This window comes from Nanorana parkeri, unplaced genomic scaffold (genome assembly GCF_000935625.1).
Source record: "Nanorana parkeri isolate BGI_ZX_2015 unplaced genomic scaffold, ASM93562v1 scaffold272, whole genome shotgun sequence".
Taxonomy (NCBI): domain Eukaryota; kingdom Metazoa; phylum Chordata; class Amphibia; order Anura; family Dicroglossidae; genus Nanorana; species Nanorana parkeri.
Window position 1 is genome coordinate 235573 of NW_017306540.1, and position 22717 is coordinate 258289.

Below are 22717 nucleotides of genomic sequence, written 5' to 3' on the forward strand. Positions count from 1 at the left end.
TATATACTAGATAGATAGATAGATAGATAGATAGATAGATAGATAGATAGATAGATAGATGTATATATATATAAAAGCAGGAAAAAGTGATCTGGGAAGCATAAAGTCTGTTTATACTTCCCAAATAATTGCTCCTGCATTTAGATAATCTAAATGCAGAAGTGGAGTGCTAATGAAGCCTAATGATGAAAGCAGAGATGAGTTGTGGTACATGGAAAAGTTCAGCAAACCGGGTGAGTAGCCAAAGAACATAAGCAAGCTTCACTTTGGACTATAAACTAAAAGTCAATAGTTTCATGTTTACAGCAATACAGATATCTCAGCATGGACAAACTGTTTTTGTACAAGAAGAAATGTAGTTGAATATACATAGCAAAAAAAAAAAGTGATTACTTTTTTTCTGGGAATATATTAATATATAAAAGTAATAGAAAATGGAAAAATAAAATTGATCGTTTGGGCACAAATTTACATTAAAGAGTTAGCGATTATATTAAAGTTTACAATAAAGAGTTAGAAAATCTCTTCTTAACATACTGTTGGTTCTAGTTTCCATCATTCAAAATATCCAAGAGGACACTTAAAGTGACATTAAAGTATAATTTTTTTCCCCCTCCCCTCATTGCTAGTGCAAGCACTTACGTTAAATGATGTCTCTTAATCCGACCTTCTTCTTCTTTCCTGTCGTTTTCATCTGTCCCTCCAGCGCTGCTGCGGGTCTCCGATCCAGCGCTGCTGCGGGTCTCCGATCCAGCGCTGACTCCTCTGTGCTTGCTGGCACAGAGGAGACAGCGCCCGCAGCCGCCCGAGGTTTTATAGATTTGCTGACAGGAGCGCACGGCGAAGACACAGGTACGTTTTAACCTCTTTTAAAAAAAATGTTTTTGCATATATCTACTGCTTGAGGGTTTAATAACCCTTTACGCTGGCCATACACTGGAAGATTTCCGTATGAATGTTCACCTGAAAAATATCATCAGAACATTCAATAATGCCATCAGAGACTTGACAAATGTCATTCAAAATTGTTTTTGTATTTTAACATTCTATTTTGGAAAAGAATGGAGTATCCCGAACAACCGAAAACCGCATTCACTGTTAGAATTTTGTTCATTCGAGATTTCCATCCTGCGCCTTCAATTTTTTTCATCCGTCACTGTGGTAAAAATGATCATCCATTTGACCCCATTCACCTTAGGAAAACAGAATGGATGCCCTGAAAATGTTTCAAATTTTTTGAACAAAAGTCTAACTATTTATTCCTAGCTTTAGTACTTGAAGGACAGGCAACCAAATAATTAATACAATCAACTTCAACAAAAAATCTTAAAGAAAAGCTATACTGTAAGTCAACAGAAAAGAGTATAACAGAAAAACTGATAGGAATTGTGCATCAATTATGCAACATAAAATACATTCTCATTTATTATGTGGATGAAGCACTGTCTCTGAACTGGTAAGGGATCTATCCTAATATGAATGAGTGTTTACAAAAATTGAAACCATCCCCATGTTTTTGTGAATTCACCTCTTTAAGATAGACTGATAACAAAGCCTAACACACTCCGGTCAGCTGATGCTGGACATTTTGATTAGAGCACCGATCTCTTTGCATAAGATGTGATTGATTCGGAAGAATCTGAGAACATTTATATGTGTGCAAAGCAGTGCTGAAGGCCCAATCATGTTATAAAACACAGAACAAAAATGTAGCCTAGAGGGCCAATATTATATGGCTTGGTGCCTTGATCTATAGAGCCATATTTTAATAAACACAACATTCCCAGGAAATTATGCTAATGCAAATTAATAAACATAGCAGAATAAGCAACATTTTCAGCTAAATAGTACAGAGCAACTGAATGATTATACTACCATCTGCTGTTCACATCACAACATCTCTACATCTGAGAACAAGCACACACCAATACAAAATGTAATCTTCTATAGATATAGCAAGACAAGAAGTGCAGTAGATTAGATAGTGGATGTAACTTGGTAGAAAAAAATGGGTGGCAGTCATGGACAACACAGGCCACTGGAAAATACATTCATTTTCTCTGGTTTGGCAGTAGTAATAGGTAGACATATACAATTACATTATATCTAACAAATCAGAAGACCTTGCTAATCAATAGATAATAATGTATACAGTAGTTATACTGCTGTGCAAACAAGCTAAAACAAAATACAGTTAAATTAATGGGAATTTCTTTTTTTGTAAATATCGATAAGCAAAATTGAGAGTTTATTTGAAATAATTTGTATTCGTTTTTAATTTCATATCTTAAGTTTCAGTGAAAGTTGGAACATTTCTGCATTTTTTCACCATTTTGGCAAAATGCATTGGAGTCAATGGAAAAGGTGAATCTAATGTGGTTTGTGGTGGTTTATAGGTATAATGGCCTTTAAATGGCTTCTGAGGGTTACAGAAGCTGCTTTAATCTACCCTGGACCTGTTTCTGTACCATAAACAGCCTCTTATTAATGAGAACACTAACTAAAATAAACAAAAATACCTTTAATAAACCTGCATGAATGAAAAAAAACGAGTAGATCTTTTTGTTATAGAAATTTGACAATATATCCCAAACAGTTCAAATCCCAATTTTTTACGCCACTTAGCTACCAGGCAATTTGTTCGCCAAGCCCTGTGAGCTTCATAAGCCAAATTGAGAGTCTGCAAAAATCGAAACTGATAATTTTATTGCACATTTCATTTTCCTGAAATGACTCATCCCTTTTGGTATGTACTGCACGTATACTCCATTATTAATTTAAATGATATCCAAAAGTACATTATGGTTAATATTTACTTTGAAACTAGGGATGCACCGATACCGGTATTTTGGTACCGATTTGGTACGAGTACCGATAATTTGTTTTCGGTAATGGGAGGCCGGCCCCATGTCTCCCATGAAGCCAGCATCACGGCCAATCAGAAAGCAGGGTGTTGCGTCATTACACGGCGCCTGGCTTCCTGATTGGCCGGCCAGACGGCTCTGGCTGGGTACTGGAGAAAGGCCGCGTTCTCACTTGATGAGTGCGTTTGCCATTTGTTTTGCTCGCTGGAGAGGCCACGGGGGTGACAGGCTGGACATACTAAGGTAAGGTAACCTTACCTCACGAAGACGAAGGTGCATGGAGCCAGCTTCCTGATTGGCCGCGAAGTCGGCTCCATGCTCTCTCATCACAAGTGACGAGAGAGCATGGAGCCGCTTCCCGGCCAATCGGGAAACCGGGCAGCGTGTAATGACGCGCTGCCCGGCTTCCTGATACCGGAAGTACTCGTGCTAGGTATCGGAGCATTTGAGCAATAGTCAGAATCGGCACCAATATCGATACTAGTATCGGTGCATCCCTATTTAAAACAACAATCTCCTCGAGAGACAAAATAATAGGAACTGTGTTTTTCTGCTAGACATATTATACAGTAGTAAATAGGTATCCGACAATTGCAATCCACTATACAGCAGAACTCAGACAGGGAATAGATGGGGAAGCACTAAGGACCAATCAGTTGTACCACAGTAATCATGGCCAACAAGGAACATGCTGATAGAAGGTGAAGGCAGAATGACTGAGAGATTAGCTTATCATTCTGCCATCTTTTCTGCCCCTGTTCAGTCATAGGATGGGGCAGAGAAGAGTTGTATTTGTAGCTGCACTAGAGAGAAATCAGATCTCCAGACTGGCTGTGCAGTATGGCTGGGCTGAACGGACAGAAGATAAAACATATCTTATCAACCTAATAAATCTCAAAGTCCAATTCACAAACAAGCATGCTTTTTTAGTCAGCTCTGTCAATAGTGGTATTTTACCAATATTACTGCTATTATATTACTATTAGGGGTCTATTTGTAACCAGTTTACAGAACCATGCACCCTACAAACATTCTGAATGCGCGTTCTATTCAAATAAATGCAAAAACTAACATTCTTAGATATACCCTTTCTTTTTAGGTTGAATGTATGTAATGTAATACTGCATTATGGTCACTAGATGGAGCTATGAGAAATACTGCAATGCAATGCTATAACACATTGCAGTGCTCAGGTTTTTTTTTAACCTCTATGTAAAATCTATGTGCTGCAACGCATTGTAATGCACTGTTATAAAATGATGCCTGTACAGTATTATTTAATGCAATGTACACCAGCACAGCGCTTTGGTGTGAACAGACTCATATACAAAGCAAAAGCTTTTTGCCATATCTTTGTGTTGGGATTGCATTGCGCAAAGCTGCCCAACACAGTCCAGCAGGACACCAGCCCTAAATGTGTGCTAAAACATTTATATGGTGCTCAGCAACAACAAAAACATTTTCCTTGTTGTCGCTGGTTTATGTGTTTTAAACCACCGACAGTGAAGCACTACATTACCCTTATAGTAATATAAATGGAAAAAAAAATACACATTCACAGTCCATAGAGTACTAAAATAATAAATGTTAATAAAAACTGATATCACCCATAACTTTACACAAAATGTAGTATTAAATAAAACGCTATAGGCATAATCACGCTCAAATGTTTTTGGCGTGTTTTATCTAGGGTCACATTCATTGGGCTTACTTCACAAAAGCTAAAGCACCAGGATAACATTCTTTATTTTCAAAAAGGGACAGTTATTTTCAGCTAAGTCCAATGACACAAGGCTTCAAAAAAAGATCCTTTGTGAATTGAGCCTATTACATCCTACAAATGTGTAGCAGAAGTTTAGATGAACAAAATATAAAAACAAAAACAAGAGCACAATACTCTATGCGATTTCATTATAAAACCTCTAGGTGGCAATGGGGTTACACAGTGTACATATCTCATGGAGATTGTTGTATGAAGTAGTATAGTCTCACAGAAAACATACAATATGTCATAGAAAGTCATGATCGTTACAAATAGATTGTCTGTACCAGCAGAATTATATATTATGTATGTAATGAATCATACAGATAGAAATAATACACTATAAACAAGACTAGCATTGTTAGTGAAGTGGATACATGTAAATATTAATAGCCAACAGTGTAATAGCTCTGGTGCTTGAGGAATTCCGTAGCCTTTTCATATGAGGGTGCTCAGCCCTGTGTAAGCTCTGGATGGAGGGTGAACGAGGAGGTGGAGTACTGAAGGAAGGCAAAGTATGCAGATGGGAAGAAAAGCATTAACCATTTGCTGTCCGGAGCAATGTCTTCATATTTACACACGTATGATCAAATCTGATTTTTTGGCCAAAAAACAGCTTAAAACCCCTAAATAATTATATACAGGTGAAACTCGAATAATTAGAATATCGTGCAAAAGTAATTGCAGTAAGTGCTGCAAAAGGGGCCCAAACCAAGTACTGAGTACATATGCATGCTTGTACTTTTCAGAGGTCCGATATTGTTCTATGTACAATCCTTGTTTTATTGATTGCATGTAATAATCTACTTTTTTGAGGTTGTGGATTTGGGGTTCTTGGGGTTTTCATGAGCTGTAAGCCATAATCATCACAATTATGACAAATCACGGCTTGAATTATCTTGCTTTGCATGTAATGAATCTATCTCATATATTAGTTTCACCTTTTAAGTTGCATTAGTGAAATAAATGAACTTTGCACGATATTCTAATTATTCGAGTTTCACCTGTATTTTCTGAAAGCAGAGGCCCTGTAGAATAAAAAAAATGCTAGTTGCTATTTTTTTTATGTTGCACGGTATTACACTAAAATGAAGTTTAGTGCACAAACAGAATATAATTCCCAATTGGTAAAATATAAAAGATGGAGTCAAGCCGGGTAAATAGATACCAAACATGTCAAGCCTTAAAATTGCATTCGCCTGTGAAACCGCAAAAAAAAAACTATAATACCCAGAATTTCCCATAGGTGACGCTTTAAAAGCTTATACTGCTCATCAGTTTAGTGTTAACAGTGATTGATGGCCCTAAAATTATTGCTCTTACTCCGGCATTCGTGGTGATATGTAACATGTGGCGCAGTTTTTGTTTTTGCATGTAGACGCACCCGACACGTGTTTGCGCTTGTATGTGTGGGCGGGGGACTAGAAAAAAATATTCTGGTATTTTGTAAAAAAATGTTTACACTTAACTTTATTGCTATCACATAGGAGGCTAACAAACCACCTATGTAATAACAAACATGATGTAAAAGGTCCTCTTTATGGAGACATCAGGGGTCTGTCTGACCCCTAATGTCACCTAGGGACCCCAAAGAAGCTGACGAGGCAGCAATCTGCTTCACCGGCTTCTTCTCCTGGCTGCAGAAGCTGGAGAATGTAAACAGTGACACTGAAAGTGATGTAATACACATCATTTCCGGGTCCAGTGATCTGGGGAGATATCAGCGGCTAGGAGCTTGCTGATCTCCCTTCAGTCGGTGAGGGGAGACCTGCCATGCCATGCCATTCCTGGGCCTGCACGTGGGACAGCGGAGTCCGGGGTAGCCAGCAGTCGAGGGGGGGCCACATTTCGCCACACCATACAAGTGATCCGGTGGCTGTATAGCAGAAGCAGCCATGTTCTTGGTATAACTACTTCAGGAAAGGATGTTTTTTTTACAGTGGGAGGTCCTGAAGCAGTTAAAATGAAACTTTGAGCAAAGGATAAATTCACGTAATAAAGTGTATATATAACCAAAAATTTTTTTTACATTTGTAATTGTCAGGTTTTACTGGAATCAGGGGCTCCATTAAGCCCCTTTTTTACATGTGCGCCTGTAATGCATCCGTGCATTGACCCCCTGCTAATCAGAGCAGTTCGGAACGGATGTCACCATTGTGACATCTGTGTCCATCCAGTTTTTTACTTAATTTTGCAATGGCGGAAAAAACTGAACTTATCAGACCCATGTTACCGTACACATGTGTCCTTTTACATCAGATTAATCCGATCCGCCACGATCTGGTTCGATACAATGGAACTTAAGATGTGCTCTGCCACTGGCCACGAGAACCTTCACATTCACTCTTCCCTTCCACGTCTCCCTCCATTTTTTTGTTTCATTTACCTAATAGTCATTATTTCTGAATCGCTCATCAATACTGATGCTCCAGAACACACAATGCTTCAGATGCTGGCTTTTTCACAGTACCCTGTGGGGTCTTTTCTGGGACAGAGGCAAGAGTTTTGTATGTGCATTAACAAGATAATAATTCTCATGGCAGACATCTCACTTCAGCATGTGCTGCTCTGCTACATGAAGAGTGTCAAGTGCTTCACAGCAGATTCACTGGCTTAAAATCCCTTTTTATTTCCTTCTTACATTTCCCAGGACTCACACATTTTATTGTTCCTCTGAAGAGCAGGGCAGAAATGGAAGCCATGCTTAATGCATCTAAAGAAGTGATATATTTCCAGACAAGGTGGAAATATCCAGGAGGGTTTGGAGGCTATAACCTGCCACCTCCAGTGGAGATGAAAGAGCAAAGGATTGTAGAGGCTTGTTCAAACTCTTGCCTTTTAATGTGGATTTAAATACAACTAACTACAGTTCATTAAAAAAACATTTATTTCAATGTAGGCATTCTGATCTAACACTGAAAATCCAAAGTCCACTTATCTCTTGGACCCCTACCCCCGGATTTACAAAATGCTGTGAAATCCATAAGAAAATTTGAAAGAAAAATATTAACAAATGCTTAACTTACACTTCAGGTTCCATCTGCTTCCTTAAAGACATTGGTGATGTCACTGGGCCTCATGGTGAGATACTGGAATATGAAATCCTCAGCTTTTTCAGGTTCCAATGAGAATCCCCATTGACATTACCTTTGCCTAGGAGAACCCACCAGATTCAAGGTATTTGTTACATTTCTTTAAATTTTTTGTTTTATAGCTTTCACTTAACAGTTTTATTCAAGGAGTGGGAAGCTCACAAATAACCTGGACCTTACATTTTCATAAAAGATCAATTTTTAGAAATATAAGAGAGGGTCTCCGGGGGTGTACCCGACAGCAGATGTAGTGGTGTGGCGTGCATCTCTGCTCCGGCAAAAAATCCTATGAGGTAGTGTGAGCCTCTGAGCCGTGGTGTTAGTCGGGTGGGCACAGTAGGCAGAGTGGCGGATGCTGGTGGAAGCGGTGAGCCGACTCTGCTTTATGTGGCCACCAACGCAGGCAGCGATTAAGCCAGCCTCACTGGGACATGCAGTGGAGATGACACGCAAGAAGGAGACTGCAGGGGAGCAACCATCAAAGGAGAGTCAGGGAAATGCAGCAACAGTACGACCAGAGCAATTTGCGTGGCATCCGACTTCTGGGAAGAAAGACGCCAGAAGATCACCGCCGCAACTACCCAGCAATTCAAGTGCAGGCAAGCTAAATGGGACAGAATGGAGGGAAGGTTCGGGAGGCACGGAGGAATCATTAAAATAGTGAGAGTGTGGGCACTTTTAACAAGTAAGTCCACTTTTAAATAGCAAGCACCAGGTAAGCGTCCTATATCAACTTAGTAACAAGTGGGTATTTTTTCAATACTAGGAAATTTTGAAAATAAGTAAAGGGCACATTTAGTAAACATTTCTTAAAAGGGAAGCTTATATGATGAATTTGTTTTTTACTGACACTTTAAAGTTTGATTTCTAATTTAAGATAGCTTTTTAGCCCTGACATTGTGTTGTGATGCATACATAAAAGATCACACGTTTGCATAAATTGTATGTGTAACATTAGGATAAGATGGATTCAGGTTTGTGACAGACCGGGAACATCCCACACGAGATGCAGTTTTGGAGTTACTCTGACCCAGTCTTCCATCCATCACAATCTGGCACACATCAACTTAATTGACAAAATGTTCACTTGCTGCCTAATATATGCATTCAATTTATCTACTGCTTAACTACCTTACGTCCATGGCCGTTTGTGAACGGCCAGATGGACGTCTGCTCAGAGCGGGAGGGCGTCTTAAGACGTCCTGCCCCTCCCCCCTCTCGTGTCCGCGCTGAGCGCCGCACACGAGAGGGAAAACCGTCAGCATGTAAACAGTCAGCGATGGCTGTTTACATACAAGCGGTCAGGCGTCTCTAGAAACGCCCGATCGCTTGCAGGATCTGCGGGTGTGCGCCACCCCCCCCGTACCTCCTCCTGCTCGTCTCTTCACCGCCGCTGCCGGTCCCGTGTTCCGATGTGGCCGGTGCGGCTGAGACCGGCACGAATCAGTCAAAGTACCGCAGCGCTGAATACTGAAAAATGGCCTGGCCAGGAAGGGGGTGAAACACTATGGCCTTCAAGTGGTTAAATATGATCCAATATGGAGACTCACAAAAATTACAGTTAGGACTTGTGGCTTCCACATATTTTGCAAAAGTTGTGTAACTATAACCTCTGTTTTTAATGCATACTGTTAGACAGGGCAATTTGTTTTGTTGCAGGCTAGTCGGTAAGTGTGCTTGTATTGTTGTAAGCCCTTCCATGTGCACCTTGCTACAAAGGCTAGTTATAAGTTGTGCAGGTGCCATTTATTTTTAGCTTGGCTGTATTTGGTGTGGGGACACACTGGGTTCCCCAGTGTGCATTTTGGATTGCTGGGCCCCCAGTGCGTCCCTATGCCTTCAAGGAGGAGTTGGCTCCCTCCAGGCATACCTGCATTCAATTTATCCACTGCTTAAATATGCTCCAATATGGTGTATATTCATAGTTCAGGATCTGTATAGGCCTGTAAGTCTCTAACATGAACTTCACCTCGGACTCCCTGACAAGATCCTGTGGGCTTGTGGCTGTAGAAAAAGGTAGACACCTGTCAGCTCACGGTGGGGGTGGCAAGCCTTTAGCAAAATCCTCAAGAATTGGTGACTGAGGGTCAGAAGGTAGGGGGATTCACTTCATATTGGGGCACCACCTTGTCTTATTGTGCATGCTTGCCAGATGCCAAGCAAGCTTGAAGATGTAAATGAAATTAAGACTTTTGTTTTTAATGTAAAATAATAGTTTACATGGTAGGTGTGTAGAACAATTTCTTAAGATATAATGTAGATGTTTTTTTTTTTTTTAAAAAGGGCACGAGAGATACTCCCTTTCCTGTGCTCCCCTGATACTCCGTTCTTCTTTCAGGAGTTCAAACCCTTTGTAAACTCATTTACACAGGGTAAATGAATGGCTCTATACCCAGAAGTAGGTCCCAGGTCTCCAGTGGTGCGATGAGATGAAAGTGAGTATGAATGGGGGTTGTTGACCTTTCAAAAGAAGCAGCTGATTTACCCGAAATTTCTTTATAGTGTATGTAAACCTATTTTCCAGTATGTTAGGCTTGATGTCTCACTGTATACTGTTTTCTTAAGCAAATCATTTTTTCGAACCTGTTGCAAAGTTTGTTAACTGGAGATCCTGCCAGCAAAGAAGTTCCTGGTTCTGGCTGACAATGCTAAGCCGCTCCCTTATTGGTGTTGTAAGCCTACCACGCTTAATCCTTTAGTAGGACATTGGGCTGCCTATCAGGTCTGTGCATGCCTCCTGTAGACCTGATAGGCACCTCAATTTCCAACTAAATGGAAGTGCATGGCAGGCTGACAACTTCTTTTAACCTCCCTGGCGGTATGATTATTTATTTCTTTTTTTTTTCCTTTTTTGCTCTACCTGTTTTTCGTTTTATTTTTTTAAAACTTTTAAACTTCCCGCCTGTTCTGCCCCCTGTGACGCGGACCCTCCAAGGGACGGAACCCAGAAGATGGTCTGACATCGGCCAAAAGACAGTGGGGATCGCTGACAAAGTAAGAGGCGCTACGCTGTATTCCCGAGTGTGGCTCGGGGTTACCGTTTATGGTACAGAAAATTAAGCCCGAGCAACACTCAGGAATACCGCCAGGGAGGTTAAAAGTCCCCCACCCCCATTCATATCTGACTTCACAGCACTCCCCCCGCACTCCTGTCATTGGAGACCTTGGAAATACTTATAGGTTTACTTACCTCAGTCCCAGAGATTTTCACCAGAACAGTGGAGGAGGAGGCCACAGCTCTTGGACTAAGATACATAGGCTGTTGGGGAATGGGAGGGTGGATTTAGCAAAAGTTGATATAAATATCAGGGGTAGCAAAACTTCAGCCCTCCAGCTGTTATGGAACTAAAAGTCCCATGAGGCATTCCACGAATCTGACAGCCACATGCATGGCTTCCCGAGGCAGAGGCATGCGTGAATTTGCAGTTGCAACCCAGCTGGAGGGACGGAGTTTGGCTACCCTAATATAAAGGTACACTTGCCCTTTAAATAAACCTATATATGCTTCTAATTTATTGTAAAACTCTTACTGCTACTTAGCTGCAGAACCAATTCCAAGGCAGCTATCTACATATACGCAAACAGCATTTAATATATTCATATTCTCTTATCTAGATTCGCTGTTTGCTATTTCTTTTTTTTCCCCCTGAAATCTCCATAGCTTCTCAGTAATCCTGTGTATGTTCAGAGCTTGTGTTTGCAAACAATGCGCAGTTTAAGCATCACTCTCCTGATACCGCCAGGCTCTTTATTAACATATTACCCTTTCGCAGTGTCATCTTTAAAAACAGGAGCCATGCTTTCCACTGACATCCATTCAGAGGTAACAATAAATACAATTACATTTCCTTGTCTGTTCTGATTTCGGCGCAGCCTGTGTACATCTTTCCAGGTGCAGAAAATTGATGTTGCTACAAGCTATCAAGGAATACCCAAGGAGACTCGCAGAGACATTTCAAAGTTTTGCTAAGCAGCTGTGTGCTTGTAATTGATTTTGTGCAATTTAAAACAGATGCAGATAAAGGGAAAGCTAGATGTTAGCGTGCAGCCGGATGAATGGGAAGGGGAGGCTGATGTTAGAGAGCGTTTCAATCACTCCTGCTAAGTGTACTGTTCATCTGAAGTACCATCAATGCGGGCATTAGTGAAATTAGTGCTACCTTGAGAGACATTGTTGCGAATTCATTTAAAATCAGATTCGGTAAAGTGTACAGGTAAATGCTTTTAAAGGAGTTTTTTTTTTTTGTTAAGAAGAAGACTGGCCTAATGGAAAAGCAGAATAATGTTTTAAAACCAGGATGTTAAAAATCACAAATTGTAACCAATTAACACTTTTCCTTTTTGCCTTTGATGGAGGCGAAGCTAATGTGTAGCCCACAATATAGTGAAAAAGTTTTGGGTCTGTACCCCTTCTAGAACACCATGCTTACAGAAAGCAATGCTTACATGTAACAGAACATGAGAAGCACACATACAATTATTTTTAGATTCTTCAACAAGTGTATGTTAGAGGCATGGGGACACCACAAATACTGGTTCAAACTTTACAAATGTATATATTTTCTTAAACTGCACTGTAATGATGTAATGTAGTCAGTTCAAAGGAGAGCAATAAGGAACTGACATTTCTGACCATCTGCAAATGCTAGGTGCCTGGTCAAGCGCAAGCATGGACAAAGTAAATCAAGGGGTGTTTTTATACAACCTCTGCAGAGCTGTTCAATCTGCGAACATCTGACTTTTAGATGCGCACCTCATTATGGCCACTAGATGGCGACGAGGAAAATGAGGAAATAGCTTTTAACTCTATTTTATAAATACACCCAAATATACCCCTAAGGCTGCATTCATACCTGAATGTAGCGTGAACGTGTGTTGCGTTCGCACACGTTTATGTACATTTCTTTTCAGCGCTTGCCATGCATACACATTGATTTCAATGGGGTCCTGAACATGCGGCATATGCAGAAAAGAAGTGCAATCTGCGTCATATGTTTTACGTTTTCAGTGCCATTATTAATAATAATAATAAATATTATTATTAATAAAAATGGAGCTGAAAGCACGATTCTTTTATTTTGCGTGTTTTGCTAACGTGCATCAAAGCAGACTTTATTGTGCGCTCGACGCATGTTAAGTAAAAGCTCAGGTGTGAATGGAGCCTTAGTGTAATACTTCTAATCTGCATACTTAAAGCAGAACTCCAGCCAAAAATAACAAAAGATAAAAATGAATAGAAGCTTTTGCTGCATTGCAATATTCACCTTCAATTCAAAGATTCCCCCAAAGTACTTTTTTTCTGCCGCTAGAAGTTTTCACTATGATTGCCAGCATGATTCAAACTACTTCCTCCAAGCCCAGGTCGTTCTGCACCAACCCCAGACTATTCTCTGAACAATGAAGAGAAGCAACACAATAAGGAGTTCTGTCACCCTGCTTTCTCTTTCTATCAGCATGCTCATGAACTGAATGCTTCCTTGTGCCGTTTCTTCCTCTCCCATTTCAGCTCTGCTGTAATGGAGTGTAAGAGGCTGAAACAAGGTCAAGTTCAGGTAAATACATTCTCACAAGCTCTCACAAGCTTCTCTCCGGTTTCTGTACCGGAGTGACAGAGAATGTGGAAGTGATGTAATACACATCACTTCCTGCATTCCGACGAGGAGGAGGAGATCAAACGGAGCTCATGTACTGATCTCCGGATGCAGAGCTGCTGTGCTGGTCCCGGGCTCGCACCGGGCACAGCGGAGCTCGGGATCGCCAGCAGCATATTACAAGCAATCGGGCGTCTCTACAGACGCCTGAACGTTTACATTGAAAGCCGATTTCCCGTTCGTGCGCGCCACTTATCGTTAAAAACGCCCACCTGCATTCAAGAAGCCGATGTCCGGCCGTTTAATTACAACAGCCGGACAGCAGGTGGTTAAATAAAGATTTTATGGTTTTTTTTTACGGTGTACACTATGGTCTGTAATTCTTTTTATTTGGGACTGAGATAATTTGGTATCTGGCTTCCTGGGAACACTTGTGTGGTCAGATAAGAGGATTATAACCAGTGGACTCCATTAAGGCAAGATCCCCGCCCAGCTCTACAACAAAGAGGGAACAGTGTTGTTCAGGCTTAGGCTGGGCACACACCTTACAACCATCGCAAGACTTTTGTCATGCGATGGTTGTAAGGTACTTAAAAAAAACGTACGATCTGCCTATCTTGCATAGGCAGATCGTACTTGCGATGATCGCAAGCCACGCCCCCTGAGGGGCGGGCTTCCGATGACCGCAATGCCGAACGGGCAGTGTGCGCTTGCGCACACCGGCCCGTATGGCTTTTATCGTACGAACATGCCACAAACCCGCCAAACATCGTACGATGCTCGGCGGGTTTTCGAACATGTCCGTAAGTAAAAGTCGTGCGACCTTACAGTAGTAGAGGTCGCACGGCTTCCACACACCTTACGATAATCGTACAATCGCGGGATTTCCTGCGATTATTGTACGATTATCGTAAGGTGTGTGGGGACCTTTATTGTTCAGGTCTGAGCCCAAGGTCACGAAGGTGATCAGCACTCTATTAGGTGTTCACGTGGTCATCATCTGGTAGTGGAACGACTCCGTATGATTTGTGGTTATTTCTATTTGGGTTGATTTTTGTATTGAGATATATATGAACTTTTATACACTGGGTTTGTGGATGGAATTTTCCTTTTTGTGATGCACATGTTGTTTGATAAACAGACGCATTCGTTGTATTTATGTATTGTTTGTGTTTAATTTTGTGGTTTGTTCACATTTAATATTATACTTCTGTCATTATTTAGGAAAGTGTGGCACATACATACTTTATGTATTACTTTAGAATCCTAATAGGTTATTCTAGTACTATTAGTGCCTGCTGCTGAATATCATATTGGCGCAAGGTTACACAGTTTGTTGTAATACAAACACCACGTCTGCAGCAGCAGTCATGGTCTTGGTATAGCCACTTCAGGACACTGTGCAAATGGTTTATGAATACACCCTCATGTGTGATTATGATCAGTAATTATGATCATGTATGATGTCCTGAATAAAAAAAAGACAGAACCGGAGTAAAAACAGAGTAAAAAATTAACAGAAATGTTTTTGGACACTTCACCTTTTTTAAGCATATTTTGTTTAAGACAATAGGGAAAGAGAGTGCAAATATCAACTTATCAACTTATCAATATATATATCTTAACATATAGAGGTGCACCGAAATTACAATTTATATTTTATTTTTATTTTTTAATAAATATATGTATATTTTTTTTACTGTCAGTGGCTTTGGGGAAATATCAGGGGTTTAAACAGACCCCTAATATTTCCCTTTTAAAATAGAAAAAGAGATTGAGCACACCTCAATCACTTTTTCTGCAGCCCCTGTTATGAATGAACAGGAATCCTCTATACTGAGGGGGGAATTTATCAAAACTGGAGCAGACAAAATCTGGAGCAGATTTGCACTGCAGCCAATCAGCTTCTCTCTCTCATTTTCAGATCTTACCTGGGTAAACTGAAGAGAGATGCTGATTGGTTGCCATGGGCAACTGCTCCAGATTCAGTTTGCTCCAGTTTTGATAAATTTCCCCTGAGTATTTCTGTTCATTCATAAACTGTGGAGATAGTATGTTTACCATGTCCACAATCATGAATGAACAGGAAGTGATGTAGAGCACTGCCTGTTCATTCCTAATTGGGGACACAGTAAACATACTATGTCCTCTATGTCCTCAATTATTTACTGCTTGCTGAGTGCTTGTACCCACTTTTGACAGTTGACTCATCCCCCGCACTGCTGGCTCAGTCTCCTCTGACAGCTGTCTCTGTCCCCACACCGCTCTCCATCCTGATCTGTCACAAGAAGCTAAGCTTTGTTGGGAGAAGAGTTGGGAGAAGAGTTGGGAGAAGAGTTCAGCCTCCTGTGGCATCACGGCTCAAATCGTTCTCCTCCCTGCCTCGGACACCTGAACGTTTCTCTTCTCACCGCTGGACACTATGCTGTGTCAGAGGGGACATAGACCAGTGCCCAGAGGGGAGGAGAGAAATTATGGATGCACTGCAAATTCGGCCGAAAGATGGTACTTTCGACATTTTGCCCAAAGTGCCATTTTCGGCCGATATGTTTCAGCTGCCGACATTTCACACAAAAACAAACATACAAGAGCTATTTAGAGCTCTTTAGAACACCAAAAAACTAATTAAACCAAAATAATTTCAACTTCCCATTAACTCGAAAGCGTTTTGTCAAAATGTTGAAGAAAAATCAGTCCATTTTGCTGAGAATTTTCAACGAAAAATTGGACAGTTTTGCTCATGACTAGGTTGTAAATATGATGATACACATTTGATACATTTTCAGCATGCTGAAACCTCATCTGTTATTTTGAAACAGAAAATGTTCCCCCTAGTAAATCTCCATTCATGATGTAGTCTCTGAAATCTACCTTACCAACAGGAAGGTTTTATACTATGTCTGTTTTCAACACCACGGTATTAATACCAACAACACTTCATGATGAGAAGGATAGGTCACCCTAACAAAATGACTATTATCTGTGTTCTAGCATGTTAGTGCAAGGATTACATAACTGAACCAGTGAATCATCCTACCTGCTGTGTGATTGTTTCCCAAGGTCCATGCAGCAGCCGAGGTTTATAGCAGCCTTGAACTCTGTTCCATATTTCTTCAAGTGTCAGAGGTCTTCCGTCTAGATGGATTGAACAAGAGAAAAAGAGACTGTGACAAGCTCACACCATTAAAATACCATTCAGTATTCCATTTTATAGGGGTTTTGCACTTTCAGCAACATCTTTAGCAGGACTTATAATTCAGCCAAGTACTACCAATAGCTCAATATGTCTGCATTTTAAAGATCTGTGCTATTTGCATCCAAAACATAACCTCATAGTCATTTCAAAACAATCAGTTGGTTGCACATGGTGCATTTGGCCAGATAAAAAGCGATATCTTAAGATTTATGCTAGTTGCGGCCAGAGTTTGTATCTCGCAGAGATGGAAATCAACGATACCACCAACTTTAGAGAACTGGGTTAGTTCAATGGAAGAAATAAGATATATTGAGGCATTAAGTGCAAAGGATACAGATAGAAAGGACAGCTTTGATAAGACCTGGAGAAATTGGGTAAGCTATAGCCAGTCTGAGGAATATATAGGGGTATAGAGAAGATGAGATTACGAATCTAGAGATGGGTAATGAATATATGGCCAATGGCAAAATACGATCCTTGGATGGATGTATATAGTGTTAATATAGAGTCTTGACCTGTATGAATGGCAGAAATAGAGAGGAGGGAAGAATGTCTTCTGGAGGAATGGGAGAATGGGAGGGTAGGGAAATGGGGGAACCCATATCAGGGGAAGGTGATAGGGCAACACATAAGTAGATAGGGGTTTTTATAAGGGTGGTTAATGGACCAAGATGGGAAAGATATTCAAGAGGTTATACGAAGAATAGGATCACAATATTGAGGGGAGAGTAGATTAGAGGAAATAGGGGAGTAACACAATAGCTAGTATATTTGTCTATAAGACATCATAATAGAACAAATAGGAAATAGACACTAAAGAGGAGTGGATAGAAGTTTCGTCCATAGAGAGGTGGATGGGGAGATATATTTTTCACAGAGGTGTTTTTTGGATTAGGGGGAGGAATAATATAAGTGGATTACAAAGGTGGTCCTCCCCTCATCCCTCCAGAAGAGGAAGAATGGAAAGATTGGATTAAATGATAAGAAAAGGGGATGGAGATTTGGCAAGAATTTATGTGAGTGGTTGATGTATGATGTATCTGCGGGTTTTGTATTTAATAACTGTCATATAAAATGTATTGTATAAATTATATTAAATTGAAGTGCAATAAAAACATATTTTTAAAAAAATGGTGCATTTGGTCTATCCTTTGTGGTATTTTGGTTCTCCTGTGTCGATATATTATAAAAGATAACAGCTCCAAACGCTTTGTTTTCTCAAAATAGAGCATTCCCAGCACTCCTTGTCTAAGAACACATGCCAAGCTTAATGAGATCCATACAGGTCAAAGTGACAGTGTCTCTGTAAATGGCTTCCTCTCACCTTCACCTTGGATACACAAAACAAAGTTGTATGGGGCTTTCTGAGAGGAGAAGAAAAACCACAATAAGGTTGTTTGGCGGAAATCCCAAGTGCGGACAAGGAAATACATCTATGTCAGTGTCATTCAACTAAGCTATACGAGGGAATTCGCTGGCTTTTTGGGAGCACTAGTTTCCTGTCCTGTCATGATATTGGAGGAATACTTTTCCCGTTATCTATCTTTTCTTTGTGCCTGAGGGTTCTTTGTTGGGGTGGCAGCTTCTCCTACTGGGTTTTAATAGAGGATTTTTCTAAATACTTGCATTGTAATACAATACCTACAATTACTTCACTCACTTTCCTGATGAGATGAAACTTTCCTGAAGCGATGACGTGAAACGCATTGAAGGGGGAATTATTGAACACTGGTCGAATCACTTTATAACATCTAGTGGTTGATACCATATGGGTTTTGTATAAATAGATGCAACTAATTAGTCTTGCTCCTCAAGACTTTGATAATTCTCTGCTAACAATTGTGATTTGCTTTTATGGGTGTTCATGGATTTTTTTTTATGTTTTCTACTTCAATAAAAGTTTTGTAAATTCTTTATAAACTGTCTCAACCTTTTTGTGTCTTTTCTTCTCATCTCAGAAAGCCCCAGAAAACCTTGTTTTGTGTATCCATTTAAATTAGGGTTAGATGAGAATAAGCTTTTGGGAGACCTATTATTGACATTATATCATCTTCACCTTGTCAGCCTGTGACATTACCTAATGCTTCCAGGTATAGTGAAGCATGTGACCTCCTCCCTTCTAAAACAGCTCAGGCCTAGAAGCCAATTGCTTGACCTCAGCACTGTCACATGACCAAAGGAGTGACATCACTGCTTCCTCCGGTTGCCGAAGGTAATTTCAGGAGGCTTTTCGACGCACAGGAAGTAGGTTTAATGATGCTGAGTTATAATTATCCTTTCTTCAATGTTCAGTGAAGAACAACACCAAGCAGAGTAAAAACTAACCCCTGCAGTAGGCTACCCCCACACTGCAAGGCTTAACTGTCACTTTTTTTTTCTCTAGGCGACCGAATAAAGAAGATATACTCACCCGAGCATCAATCCTGTTGCAGAGACTGCTTATCTCTCTCCCCCTACAGTGGAATGTCCCTTGGCATCCTCATGAATAATATATTGTAGTAGACTTAATAAACCACCGGAACCCTGGGAGGAAGAGCCTGTGGGGACCGGTCTAGCAGCCAGACGGGACCGATAATCAGTTGAGTACATCTTTTTTTTAAAATGTTAGACCCTAGAGCAAAACAAGCAATTAACCCTTGCAGTGCAGGGGGAGCCTGACTGCAAGGGTTAATTACTATTCTGCCTGGAGTTGTTCTTTAAGGGACAGAGTAGAATTCTAAGTAGGGTTAAACTGTTGCCTACAGCCAAGAATAACCCCCTTCCACTGCTCTGCTCTGGATGTGGCACCCTCTGGTACTTGGGTACCGTGCTTCAGAACCATAGAGTGCTGTTCAAGCACACGATTATGGTAAGCGGGGCTTTGCTCTTTATGAGCTTAGAGCACTATTGTTTATACCTACTACTACCTTGAAAGGGTTAATATTCTGAAAATGTAAATGCTAACAGCTGTGCACTGACACTGCCTCTTCCCGCCTTTTCAGCACTCCCCAAGGAGCACGAGTTTACCTTGCTTTGTCCTTGCTGCTGCCTAACAGTGATGAAGTCAACTGTGGCCATATAATCTTCCGTGCTTCAGCAGCTGGATGAGGGTACCCAAGATCTCCTTGGTGTTTTCACACATTATCATACTTGCAGTATGTAGGATCACAAGAACATAGGAAGCAGTCCCACGGGCCTCTCAAGTTAACAATCCTCTAAGAATTACACTGCGGTTGCCACTGAACATTCTGCAGCGGATGATAAATCTCACCAATCCTTTTTGGATGAGTTGATTCCTGAGGAGACTTAAAAAAGAACTCCAGGTATGTAATAAGTTAACCCTTGCAGTGGGGCTACCCCTACACTGCAAGGGTTAACTGCTCATTTTTCTCTAGGGGCCAGAATAAAGAAGAAATATTCCCCTGATCCTCAGTACTCTGTAGTCAGCACTCACCTCTCCCCCTCCGCTCTGAATAGACTACATTAGATGTGATGACGTCTGCGGGGCTTAGACTGCCGGAGCCCAGAGGAGAAAGAGGCTGCGGAGACTGGTCCAGCAGCGGGTGAGTATAATTTTTTTATTTGCAGTGAAAAATAAGCAGTTAATGCTTGCAGTGAGGAGGTGGCCTCACCGCAAGGGTTAATTGAGTTACATTCCGGGAGTTTTTTTGTATGGTTTGTTTTTTAAATTCTTTATTCATCAAACAGTAGAAAAAACAGAAAACAAGCACATTATAGGAATAATAAACAGTAGACAATATCAGCAGTTATATCAATATAACATAGTACATTAAATAAGAGAAAATGATACAGGCAGTCCCCGAGTTATGAACATCTGAGTTACGTACGACTCCTACTTACGAACGGAGGTCCCAGGCTGTTCCACTAGTTGTAATGCTACCATGCTCATGCCGATGTTCATAGTACTGTACCTCCTGTACATTACAGGAAGTTGTTAGGCGTGCAGACGAGGAGTGGGTCTGGTTCATAGTACTGTACCTCCTGTACATTACATGAAGTTGTTAGACGTGCAGACGAGGAGTGCCTGCCTATTCTTCCGGGTCTGGTACTGTGCATACAGGAAATTGTACAAACATCTGTCCAAGTTGCACTTAATGTAGAACTCCATGCAAATTTTTTTTTTTTTTTTGTTGTTGTTTTGTTAGTATGGTGTGGGATTTGAGCCACTGTGAGGACATCAAAATAAATGTTACAGGTGGTTAACCCTTCCCTATGCTATCCAAAACTAAAACATTTTTGGGGGCTGGAGTTACACCTCAGAAATGTACCTGTTCCAACTTACATACAAATTCAACTTAAGAACAAACCTATCTTGTTCGTAAGTCGGGGACTGCCTGTATAGTGTTGCTTTATATACAGAACATATGCGGATGCAAAGTGGTCCTAAAGACCTACACATTGTGCGCAACCTACGTGCGCACTACATAACAAAACTAGCAATTAAGGACAAGGCTTCTGTCCAGCCATAATGACGTAAAAAGCCCAGAAGAAGCTAGATTGGATACAACCCAGTCAGCCTCATCATCAGAAAACAAGAAGGAAAAAGAGAGATGAGAAACATTTGAAGAAATAGAAGAGAGATAAGGAAAGGAGAGCAAGAACACAGGCTGAAGAGAAAGGAAGAGGAGTATAGGGTAAGATAGAGAGGGGAAAGGGGGGGGGGGATTATTACTCCAAGAGAAAGTGGCAGGTCATAACCCCTGAACAATGTCAGCCTCATAATTCAGAAAATGAGAGTCCAGAAAAAGAAAACCCCCCCACAAAGGGGCAAATCCTCAGTATAAGTAAACAATATATCTGTACAAAATAAGTCAAGGCAACTGGACTTGCTGTATTTTTCGTGAAGACGTTTCAGTGGACATTCGACCAGCTTTCTCAATTCAGAATGACTTGTACAAAAAATTATCTGGGAATAGATATGGTAAAATTCGGCTCCAATCCACATAATCTGTTAGTCACAACCAGGTGTCGATGGCATTTGCATAATTGCAGTCTAGGAGGTATTATTAACCTGCCCAGAGAGAGGTGTTAAAACAGCATTGTATGTGGCAGACAATAGATGTCTCACCCCCCTTCCTCTAGTCAAGCTAGGCTTCTCCATTTTTACATAAATGGCCTCTTTCACACCTCTTTTAAACCAGCCCTCCTCCCTGTCTAGGATGTGTACTGCCGAATCCTGACCAGAGGGTTTTGCTCTTCTTGTCTTCAAGAAAAATACAGCAAGTCCAGTTGCCTTGACGTATTTTGTACAAATATACCATGACCTGGATGAATGAGAACCTTCACAGATATAAGTAAACAAGTCACGAGGACATGTAGTGAGGGTATCAGTTGGAGCAACCTGTGTCTGAAACCACTCTAGTTACCAATCTAGGACCTCTTAAAGGTCTTAAGACTGTCAAAACCTTCCCAGTGCATTCCTTATCAACCCCCCTCTTTTGTACAGAGACTGGGAAACTCCTGACAAATTGTTCTCTCCTCCTAAACACTTTGCTGGGCAATACCAAAGGAAGAGGCATTTCCCAGAGAGTGGGCTGTTTCTGACACGGTCCCAGCCTTTTCTTGCCTTAACAAAACACTGACCTACCGTTGATGATGTTCCACTGTTTGAGGACCAGGTTGACAGAAGTGCAAGTCTTTGTTTTCCCTGGCAGGTCCTACCTTACATTCTGCCATATTTGTCATGCTCATTTGTCAGAGCCCAGGGGTTTGAATGTCCAAGGAACCTGATATTAACCTTACTGATCACTCAGTTTTGGAGCGTTTAGAGCTTATGCCAGCTGCAGTTCAATACTGTGTTGATGAGTTAATGGATATTGTACTGTATTAGGGTTGCAACTAATGATTATTTTCACAAATGTATTAGTTGGCTGATTATTTTTTCGATTAATTGATTAATCCGATTCAAAATTGATAAAATACCATCCTTAATTTAAAATCAAATGCACAAATGAAGTGTTACACAAATAAAGTTTACTTCAGAATAAAACTGCAGGCACAATTTTTTGCAAACGCACTGCACTGGAACGCTCAGCTTAGCGATACCGTGTGTTCCAGTGCACGTGATCACTGTGGGTGGGAGGAGCATTTGAAATGAATGGCACTGCAATGCACCTCCCGCAGCAGAATTTGTCAAGCCTAAACCGTAAATGACTTTTTTCTCACCATTTTTAAATAATTGCATTGTATGCACATGACGCTTGAATATCTTA

The 22717-nt window shown here is 40.8% G+C and overlaps 1 protein-coding gene across 2 annotated transcripts in view; it reads right to left on the reverse strand.

Moving 5' to 3' along the window:
• Nucleotides 1-22717, reverse strand: part of ATG10 (autophagy related 10) — a 130584-nt gene that overhangs the window by 18640 nt on the left and 89227 nt on the right. For both annotated transcript variants that reach the window (XM_018557210.1, XM_018557209.1), the window contains exon 5: nucleotides 16347-16444. In XM_018557210.1, coding sequence (XP_018412712.1) covers nucleotides 16347-16444 — 98 coding nt within the window. The remainder of the gene's footprint in view (nucleotides 1-16346; nucleotides 16445-22717) is intronic.